We start from the raw sequence: 10,527 nt of genomic DNA, 5'->3' as shown, positions 1-10,527 counted from the left end.
TCAATGCCCTCATCCTACCTTCAAGTCCTGGCAAAACTTGGCCCGAGCCCACAGCTTGTATCTGATGTCTTAGCTCCAGGTGATACTTTGCCAAGGATGGCAGTCTTGAGGGCTCCTTTACTAGGATCCTCTATGCATGGCATGACCTTCCAATGCCGGGACCCCAGGCCCATTCTGAACCCTTGCCCAGAAACACTAACCCAGGGCAAATGCCCTCTCAAGCATAATGTATGCATAAAGGGAAGTTGACAAGGCTTTCTTTCTTGGTCATCCCCCTGACCATCCCCAGCCCCTGAGGGATCATATACCCCATCATAGAGTCAAAGAGAATGCACATGTTTTATTTTAACAAATTTTCAATTATATGTTTTGGGTTTTTTGCAATATTCATGAATCTCATAGATATGAATTACATGCAAAACCCCCCTGAAATAAACAACATTATTAAAGGTTGCCAAATCAAGCACTCAGAAAGTAGGAAATACAAGAATTAAGGTTGCTTGTTCAGACTTAATGTGGTCCCCCCCCTTTTTTTTATTATATGGAGATATACCTATCTTATAGAACTAGAAGGGTCATTGAGTCCAGTCCCCTGCTGTCACAGCAGAACCATGTACTGTCCCTGACAGATTTTTGCCCCAGATTCCTAAATGGTCCCCTCAAATTTGAGCTCATAACCCTGGGTTTAGTAGGCCAATGCTCAAACCACTGAGCTATCCCTTCCTTGTATCTGCATGTGCATTATGAAAAAGACTTTAATTATGTGATCACATACTATTTTTTTCCACAGACTCCTGCCTCATTCAGTGTGAGGATAGATGAGTCATTCAATATTTCGATTTCTCCTCATTGTTCAACGTGAACCCTGCCCAGAAGACTGGAGCACTAAGTGCCTCCCAGGCTTTTCTATGCTGATCGTCACAATAGTATCTGAGCGCTCTACAAACATCAATTCATATATTTTTTACAATCCCCGCTCTGAGATGAGGGGCTGGTATTATCCCCGTTTGATAGATGAGAAACTGAAGCATACATTTTGAGTGCCCAGTTTGAGGTGCTTCGGGAACCTCATTTTTCAGGGTACTTATCATTGTATAGCACCCTACATGGTCAAAACAGTTCCCATTGACTTCAGCTGCAGCTATGCACGCTCAGCACTTCTGCAAATCGGACTGCAGGACCCAGAAAATGAGGCACACGCAGTTAGTAACCACCTGGGAAAAGTTTGGTTTAAGTGACTTGCCCAGCACCACACAGGAACTCTATGGCAGAGGAAGGGATAGCCTCCAGTTCTCCAGGGCAGCATTTAACTGCCTTAACCATGAGACTATCCTTTCTCTTCCTGCAATCACCTCCCTTATTCACTGCACACCTTCCAGCTTCTGTAACAAAGGAGGATGGGGTCCTGCAGAGAATTCTCCTTCACTACACAGTCCTGATTCATCCCCAGAGCAGGTCCATCCTGAGCATTGAAAGAGGCAGAGGTCCTGGGAAAAAGAGTACTATGTGACCATGTAACTAAAGACTGTATCATAATATGTATGCACAAGGGGGTGAATTAAGGTTGTACAAGTTACTTGTCCAGCAAGTTCCAGTCTTTTCCCCTATCCAGTCTCCTTGCCCAACCATTCCCCATTCCCACAACACACTCCTGGCTCCTTGTCCTACCAGTCCCAGTTCCCTGCCCTCCCAATCCATCTTTCTCCCCCTTGGCCTCCAGTCACCCCCCCACCCATGTTCCCCATCAGCTCCCAGTCTCCCTACCCAGGCTTCTTGTCCAATCTCGGTGTTTCCACCTCCCCTGGTGCCTTGTCCCAGTCTCTTTGCCCAGCCAGTCCCAGTTCTCCCTTTGCACTCTGGCTCCTTGTCAGATCTGTCTCTCCTCGCCCACCTCTTTCTCCCCACGCCACTGGTTCCCAGTTCCAGACTCTGCAATGGCCCCTCCTCCAATCTCAGTATCCTCCATTTCCATCCCCAGCTTCCAGTCCCAGTCTCCTTGCCCAGTCAATCCCACTCTCCTCCCAACTCCAAGTTTCCTTCTCTCCCTCACACTAGCCACCAATCCAAGTCTTCCTCCACCCCAGCTTCTTGTCCCAATCTACTTCCCACACCTTCCCCTCCTAGGTCCAGCTCTTGTCCCCGCCGCATTTGAACCAGGTGACTTCCTCTTCCACACCGCCTGGTTGCCAGCAGAGAAGTCCCTGAGAGCATAGCAGAGGCAGGCTCCATGCTCTCATTCTGGTGCCTGGCCCCACCTTGGCCCAGAGCAGCCATTACAGGAAAAGTCCAGCTTGGCCCATGTAGCCCTGAGCTGGAAGGACCATACTTAATCACGTTGTGGGGATGCGCAGTCTGGGCAATGCTACTAGGACCTGAGAGACGCGCCAACATGCTCAGTGAGGACAGAATCCTCAGAGATTTTATTGTCTCAGCTCTGAGAAGTCTCTACGGAGCCTGTGGGAATTGGAGTTTTTCAAAGGCTTATAATTTGGTCAAATTTGGGAAGATTTTCATGGGAACCCCTGACACAAAGACCACCCCCTGCCAAGTTTCAAGTCCTGGCTCCAAGAGCTTTCCAAAGGAATTTTTTTATCATGGACAAAACAAAATACTTTCTCCTAGTCTCAGAAATAAGTCAGGAATATAACCTAGTCTCCAGTGCCTTTAACCACAAGGGAACATCCTTTCTTGTCTTGTAGCCTGCTGCCCCATGCACTGTCCATCCTGTGCACAGAATGAGGCAGGGGAACTGTAGAAGAAATAGCAAGTGATCATGTAGTTAAAGACTGTATTGTCATGCCCATGTCTTAATGTTCTTTTATGTAGATTTTTGTAGGCAGTATATAGGTCTGTCTGCATAGGTGTGTGTGTTTGTGGCGTACGCGTGGAGAGAGAATTGACTAATATGAAGACAGAAAAATGCTGACAACACAAGTGCAAAAACGGATGGCACCATTCTACATCTCTTTAGGGCTATTTTATCTCTTATTTATCACTTTATCTGCATCTGATCAGTTGGTCTGGGATTCCGATGTCTGGGTAGTTGGTTCATCACATGTATTTTCCTTTCTGCTTCTCACCCTGTGACAGAATACGGATGTGACATAGAAAACGTCAAATGACCCAGAACCACAAGTAAGGGCAGGGAAGCCACCTCTTTGCTGCAATGGAAATGATGGGAGTGATTGAAAACCATTATAAAAAGGAGCTGTCGCTGGGCTGATAGATATATTCAGGTTGAAAGACCTCCTGCAGAAAGATACTCACCACTGGCCTCAGACAGTCCAGATCTGCAGCAGAAGAGAGATCGTGATGGCTTTTGCAAGACACCCCTCACTGGTGAGTACTTTTATTTAACCCAGGTGGCCACTGGTTAAATAAATAAAATCTCACTCCTTCGGAAACCAAGGGCTAAGGTGACTGTCCATTCCGTTTTTAAAGGGACAGTCCCATTTTTGGGGACTTTTTCTTATATAGGCACCTATTACTCCCCCACCCCCTGTCCCATTTTTTCACAGTTGCTATCTGGTCACCCTACCAAGGGCCCCCTTACGCCAGTGCTGCTTATGAATGACTCCTCTTGCCTGCAGTGGGAGCTACTCACAGGCAGCGTGGTTAAGCCCTCGAGCAGTGGGACGAGTTTGGGATTTTCTTTAAAGCTTTCCCAAGTGGATTTAGTGCTGGATTGACAGCCCTGGGGGACTTACCGCTGCCATGTCTCCACCAGAGAGGGGCTACAGCTCAGCCCTTTGCTATTTCAATAACATACCCAAGCCTGTTCTGAGAGGAGCCCTTCCGAGGGGGACAGGACTGTGCATTATTGTTATTTAGTTGTAATGACAGTGCCACTTACTGGCCCGGATTGGGAGTGGCACTGTATAAGTTCATCGATAGAGACAGTATTGGGACACTAGATGGGGAGGGCTCTGAGTGACTACAGAGAATTCTTTCCCAGGTGTCTGGCTGGTGGATCTTGCCGGCATGCTTGGGATCAAATTAATCCCCATATTTGGGGTCGGGAAGGAATTTTCCCCTGGGTCAGATTGGAAGAGACTCTCAGTTTTTTTTCGCCTTCCTCTGCAGCATGGGGCCCGGGTCACTTGCAGGTTTAAACGAGTGTAAATGGTGGATTCTCTGTAACTTGAAATCTTTAAACCATGATTTGAGGACGTCAGTAACTCCGCCAGAGGTTAGAGGTCGATTCCAGGAGTGGGTGGGTGAGGTTCCGTGGCCTGCAATGTGCAGCAGGTCAGACTTAGATGATCATGATGGTCTTTACTGGCCTTAAAGTCTATGAGTCCCTGCCTCGAACAGCTTAAGGTCTAAGCAGACAAAGTCTGGGTGGGGAAAGAGAAGCTGAAAGGAAGGCAGTGATTTGCCCAAGGACACAAAGCAGCTCAGTGTCAGAGGTGAGAACAGAACCCTGACTCTCAGCTCAGTGCCCTTATCCACTGATTTTTCAAAAGGGCTGTGTACCCAGGGGAGTCAATGCGAGCCTGATTTAGCTATGCAAAGCTTCAGCGAGGCAGGCACCTCTTCCCGCAGTGCTGCCACAGCAGCTCAGCTGTGACTGTCCCTCTGTTGGGTTGCCGGGCATGCTTAGTCCTTGGCACCTGCCCGGATGCTGTGTTGCCCCATCACCTGGCTGTAACCTTTGACAAATGTGGGTTTGAATCCTGTCTTCAATAGGAATGTGTCTGGGTTTTCCCCTTGCACAGCCCGTGATAGCATCAGCACCCTTGCAACGTTCGCTCTTCTGTTGCGTCAGCGTCTCAGCTTTCACTCAAAAGAAAAAGGGTGTGTCCAGCGTAGCAAAGCTTGAGCTCATGAAATGAGTGCACCCCACCCGCAACCACCCCCAACAGAAGCCAAATCAAAAGCGGCCAATAATAATAATACTTTTTTTTTTAAATCTCATGACTGCCGGGGCCTGACCCATGATTGCCGAGTGCTTTGGGATGGCAGTGCTGTCTTTGTGTGTGCCACAAAACCGCTGGCACGATTGCCAGCTCTGCCAAAGGCAGGCTGGGGGCTGGAAAAGAAGGGGGTATTTCCTCCAGCTCAGCGCTGAGTTCCTTTGGCAGAGCAGCACCACTGCTGAGGATTTAGCCTAGCAGGGACTGTTGCAGGTCAGGAGTGTGAGGCTGGGGCAGGGTTGTCTGGGCTTGACAGAGCTGGGGATGCTACGTGCCAGTCAGAGCTGATGTGCTGGGGCAGAGAGGTGTTGAAGAAACACCTGCCTCTCTGAAGCTTAGCTTAACCCTGAGCATCAATTGGGCTCTCCCTGATTGCTGGGGCACTTTGGAGAATCAGGTCCCTCAGTGTGGGTTTAAAAGCTTAGCCTTGTACTCCCCCTTTTGAAAGCTTCAGCCAAGAGAGAACGAGCAGCATTCCTCAGGTGCCCGTGTGTGATATAACCTTCCCAGGAGCGATTCGATCGCCTGAATCTTCAGCCTCGAATTTGATCCAAACCTGCTCACCCAGTGCTCATTTCACGTCCCGGGCCATGTGTAGACATGGATCTGCAGCCAATCCCCCCGATCTGAACACCCCTGGACTTTGGGAAACGATCGGATCAGAACGATCCAGGCCTGGACCCAAACCCAACCTTTGTGGAGCTGGCTTTCTCTGATCCTTACTTTTCTGCTTACCAGAGACAGAGATTTTCTTTGGCTGGTCCGTCTCTCATTGGCTTGGACTTGCTCCCGTTGCCTTTACCCTGCTTAGAGCGCCACCATCTGATTCCATTGTTTGTCCTTAGCTTTGCTCCTTGTGATGGTGTCCACCTCCCCCATGGCTGGATTTCACTGTGCCCTCCTCCCCAGCATTTCCAATGTTTAGCTGAGTCCCTGGAACCCCCTGCATGCCCAGAGAGACCAGGGAAAATGGACTGGACTTTGCAATGCAAAGTACTGTACCAGATGCAGTACAAGGCAGTGGGGGAAAGGGAGACGTGCAAAAGAGACTGGGACAATGCAAGTGGCCAGCTGTGGCCTTCTGGATTGAGCTAGGGAGTCAAGCATCCTGGGTTCTATTTCTGCCAGCGCTGGCTTTGGGCAAGTCACTGTAGCCAAAATGTTCAAATGTGGGTGTCTAAAGTTAGGCACCTACATCCATAATTAGGCCCGATTTTCCAGAGGTGCGGAGCGTCTAGCTGCTTCTCTTCCATATCCAGCCTTGTGCATCCTAGCCTGATAATAATCAACCCCCAAGAGCAGGACCTGTCATTGCTCTTAGAAGAGGCTTAGTGCAAATATTTATTTTAAAGACAAAGATAACCATAAAAAAAAAGATTTCCTTGAAAACTCTGGGCGCTGTCCACTTTTGAATTGTCTTCCACTGGAAGCAGCATAAGCCTCTACTGCTGTGCTGGACAGTATGTTATACCCAGCTGAGCTAGAATTGCGGGCGAATGGTAACCATAATCCAGCGCTGATTCCCCAGGGTGGATGAATTGGCCTTCTCGCTAAAATCACTATTCACCAGGCTTCACTTGTGCTTTGCTCTTCCGTTCACGATTCACAAGAGCTTCCCGCGTGAGGTGTCACTGGAGCTGTTTGGTGCCCTCGTCAATTCCAAACTCTGATCTGAATAGAATTAAGAAAGCTGTTTCTCTCTTTCAGTTCAGGACACTGCTGCTCGTGCTGATCCTGGTGCTCTCGGCTAAGAATTCTGCCCATGGGAGGGCTGTACGGACTGTACCCAACAAGGAAGGAGGCTCTAATGAGAGAGTGAGCGACGGCTGCCCGCCCCAAAAGAATTCCAGATTCCCTCTAAGTGTGAAAGTCAACATACACATCAGCAGCTCCAGTCATGCAATCAGAGTGGCTCATGATGTCAGGAACCGGTCTATATCTCCTTGGGATTACAGGTAACACACACATCCTCATTGGCTTGAAATGCACTGGCCACGCTGCACTGCACAGTTATCTGCATGTTCCCATCGGGAACAAGAAGGTCTTTGCAGGGAGGGTGCAAGGATGTTTCGCGCCCTAGGCGAAACTTACGCCTTGCGCCCCCCCCCCCCCCCCGGGGCCGCCCTCCGCCACCCCCCTCCGCCCTAAGGTGCACCCCACGCAGCAGCTCCCCCCCCCCCCTCTGCTCTGAGGTGCCCTCCCCCCGCAGCAGCTTCCCCCTGGCCCGGGGAGCCGTGTGGCAGCTCCCCGCACCAGTTCACCTCGGCTCTGCCTCCTCCCCCGAGCACGCCATCGCCGCTCCACTTCTCCTGCCTCCCAGGTGTGCGGCGCCAATCAGCTGTTTGGCGCCGCAAGCCTGGGAGGGAGAGAAGCAGAGCAGGGCGGCGCACTCAGGGGAGGAGGCGGAGCAGAGGTGAGCTAGGGCGGGGAGCGGTTCCCCTGCATGCCACCCCCCCCTTACTTGCTGCAGGCGGCCCTCCCTGCACCCCCCTGCCCCAAAATGCCGACGACGACCGGGGTGGCCGAAGATCCGGCCGCCGCGGTCACCGCCAAAGGACTCGAAATGCCGCCCCCCAAATGCTAGTGCCCTAGGCAACCGCCTAGGTCGCCTAATGGGTTGCACCGGCTCTGGATCTTTGTGTCCTTTCAGCATTTACAAAGGGTTTTGGGTGAATTTGCCATGGAACTCCACTAGGTGTCCTCAGCCAGAGCCCTGCTACATTTATCTGGTACAGAAGAATTATAAACACTCTCCTAAATTTTCAGCCATTTCTAGGAAATCACTCTAAAATAAATAACACCGGGTGACTCCTTTTACCTTGTCTCCTAATGAGGATCAGTAGGCATGTAATGGGGCAAAGAGGATAAAAATATAAAATGAATAGAAGGAAGTATCTTTTTCACAGTTCATAATGAACCTAGGAAACTCACTGCTACAGGATATTCTCACCCCTGTTGGAGACAGGATCCTGGGCTAGATAGCCATTGGTCTGATCTGGTATGGTCACGCCAATATTCTTATTCTCGGGGCAAATTTACAGTAAACATAGCCATGTCCAGAACTAAGAATAGCATCTGTCTATTTATTAAGTAGAATAAAATTACAAGGCCTATCAATCTGTTTGCTTCGGGCTAAAAGTTGATCACTAGGAACATCCTGCATTGACCTCATTTGGAAATAGGGTGACCAGTTGTCCCAATATTTGGGGCTTCGCCTTATTGCCCCCCACCCCCATCCTGATTTTTCACACTTGCTATCTGGTCACCCCATTTGGAAATAGGTTATTGAATGAGAAAAAACACTGATCTGTTGAGTGATTCATGGAGGAGACTCAGACCCTGCTGATCTGCATTGTCCTCCGAGGAATAGCGGTGTAACAGAATTCATTCTCTTTGTGTCTTGATTCACAGCATTACCAAGGATCCCAACCGGTTCCCCGAAGTGATCGCTGAGGCCAAGTGTCGCCATTCAAGCTGCGTGAATGCCTTGGGGCAGGAGGACTACAGCATGAACTCCGTCCCCATCCAGCAGGAGATCCTCGTTCTCCGACGGGAGCAGAGAGGCTGCCAGCATGCCTACCGGCTGGAGAAGCAGCTCATCACCGTAGGCTGTACCTGCGTTCTGCCTGTTCTCCGACATCAGTCCTAAGAGGGTCAGGACAAGGAAGACACATGGACAGCTTGCCGGTGTAACAAACGACATGTGTAACAAATTCATGATTACTCTGATCTGTCAGATCCTCATGAAATTTAACCTGACCGTTCAATACAAAATCAGGGGGAGGGGTAGAGGGAATTTTTTCCAGTGCTGATTATTATTGTTATTAATTCATATTTACATTATGGTAGGGCCTCCAGGCTCTGATTATGGGTCCCATTGTGCTAGGTGCTGTACTGACATAAAAGTAGAAATGGACCATGCCCCGAAGAGCTTACAGTCTGAGAAGACAAGCAACATACAAAAGGAAGGGAAGCAGGAGATGTAAATTCTGATTTGTGAGAGAGCACAACTCTATTCCCAAATCATTTTGTGCGTGTCCATGTCAGTATCTGACATAGAAAACTGAAAATCAATGCAAGACTAGCTGTACACTAGAGTTTGCCAGGACACCCTCCTAAATGCTTTTGCCCGTATAGCTTATACTGGTTCAGCAAGGGAAATGAACTATACTGGCAAATGCATCTTCATGCTGATATAACTGCATCTAGGGCTTTTTCTTATAGAAATATTGCAAAAAAAATCCCACCTCTAATCGACTTTGCTATACCAGCAACTGTTTCTAGTATAGCGCTGAGTAAGAGACTTTGGGCCTGATTCTGATCTCATTTACCCTGGTTTTATCCCGTTATAACTCCTGTGATTTCACTGGAGTCACTCCTGACTTACATCAGTGTAAGTGAGAGAAGTGGACCCACTGGACCAGAAGTGGACCTAAATGCTGGAGTTTAGCAATAAATATGACATAAATGAAAAACTCCAGGAGAAATGGCAAAGACTTGTTACATGTTTATATCTCTATTTATATGATCTATTTATATGACTATATTTATGGCCCTGTAAGTGCTCAGAGTACAAGACCATTGTATCTGTTTATTTGTATTTATTCAATAAAGCCAAGGACAGGCTCCTGTTTGCTACTGTTTTCTTTCTTTTTAAAAATGCTATTTTCCTGGCAGGGAAAGAAATCAGGCAATTAAAAGTTGTGAGTATTCCAGTAGGGACCGATAGATCCCAACTAAAATCAGGGCCCCGTGGTGCTAGATGCTGTACATACACATGCCCTGAAATTATGGTCTAAATAGGTAAGGCATGCAAAGGATGGGATGGGAAAGAGAGGCCCAGCGACTTGCCCAAGGTCCCACAGGAGGTCAGTGGCAGAGCTGGGAAAAGACCCTAGGTCTCATGAATCCAGTGCAGTGCCCTCGCACTCTGAACGTCACTGCCTCTCACCTTGTCAGAAGCTGTGTTCAATATTACACTGATGTTAGGAGAATGTGAAGTAACTAAAGTAGAGACTAAACAATAATAGTTTTGCTTTTAGTTTCAACAGGCTAAACAAGCAAGCATATTCCGAAGCCCTTCACGCCAGTCGGGGTATCTCTATACGCCGACAGAGATTTTTTCTTCCCCTTCCCCAACTACTGTTCTGTACACTGATAGAAACCCCTTCTTCTCCTAATCCCTAGCTCCGCAGGGCGATGGAGCTCCCTCTTCCGCCCCCCTCTTCTTGTCAAACTTAATTATACTTGTAGTGCCCCTCCCACCCCGTACCACCTTATTAGCCCCTTATTTTCAAGGCTACCAGCTGGGGGGAGTGGACGGGGGGTGCAGCCTAGTGCTTTCACTTACATTCCCTTGCTTGCTTATTCAGCCCGTTTACTTCACATTCTCCTAACATTTGAGAGAAAAGAAGCAGGAGCAACACCCACTGTACATTCTGCACCCGGCCCATTGAGTGGCTCTCAGGGCAGGAGCAGGCTGAGTTATGAACTATAGCCAGGCTTGAGATGGAGCTTTTGCTTTGCAGGCTTCCGTAGGAAGCCTGAGTTGCTGCCTGTACTGTGGTTTGAAGGTTCCATCGGGCAGTGTGACTTAGGTGTCCCAACAGCT

At 48.9% G+C, this 10,527-nt stretch overlaps 1 protein-coding gene across 1 annotated transcript; it reads left to right on the top strand.

Annotated features, from left to right (window-relative positions):
• Positions 1 to 3,312: 3,312 nt before the first annotated feature.
• IL17A (interleukin 17A) lies at positions 3,313 to 8,565 on the top strand. Its single transcript, XM_024205349.1, has 3 exons — positions 3,313 to 3,339; positions 6,624 to 6,871; positions 8,328 to 8,565. Exons 1-3 carry the CDS (start codon positions 3,313 to 3,315, stop codon positions 8,563 to 8,565), a joined length of 513 nt encoding a protein of 170 aa, XP_024061117.1.
• The last annotated feature ends 1,962 nt before the right edge of the window (positions 8,566 to 10,527 follow it).

The sequence above is a fragment of the Terrapene carolina genome, unplaced genomic scaffold (assembly GCF_002925995.2).
Source record: "Terrapene carolina triunguis isolate 2854851 unplaced genomic scaffold, T_m_triunguis-2.0 Scaffold42, whole genome shotgun sequence".
In the NCBI taxonomy this organism is placed as follows: Eukaryota; Metazoa; Chordata; order Testudines; family Emydidae; genus Terrapene; species Terrapene triunguis.
Note: the sequence above shows the minus strand (reverse complement) of the source record. Positions and strands in the feature narration are given on the sequence as shown.

What these genes read in the sequence shown, in the direction of transcription:
- IL17A (XM_024205349.1), top strand. Translation starts at nt 3,313, where the DNA reads ATGGCTTTTGCAAGACACCCCTCACTG. An exon ending in TTGCAAGACACCCCTCACTG is followed by an intron (nt 3,340 to 6,623) that starts GTGAGTACTTTT and finishes TCTCTCTTTCAG; the next exon opens with TTCAGGACACTGCTGCTCGT. An exon ending in ATATCTCCTTGGGATTACAG is followed by an intron (nt 6,872 to 8,327) that starts GTAACACACACA and finishes CTTGATTCACAG; the next exon opens with CATTACCAAGGATCCCAACC.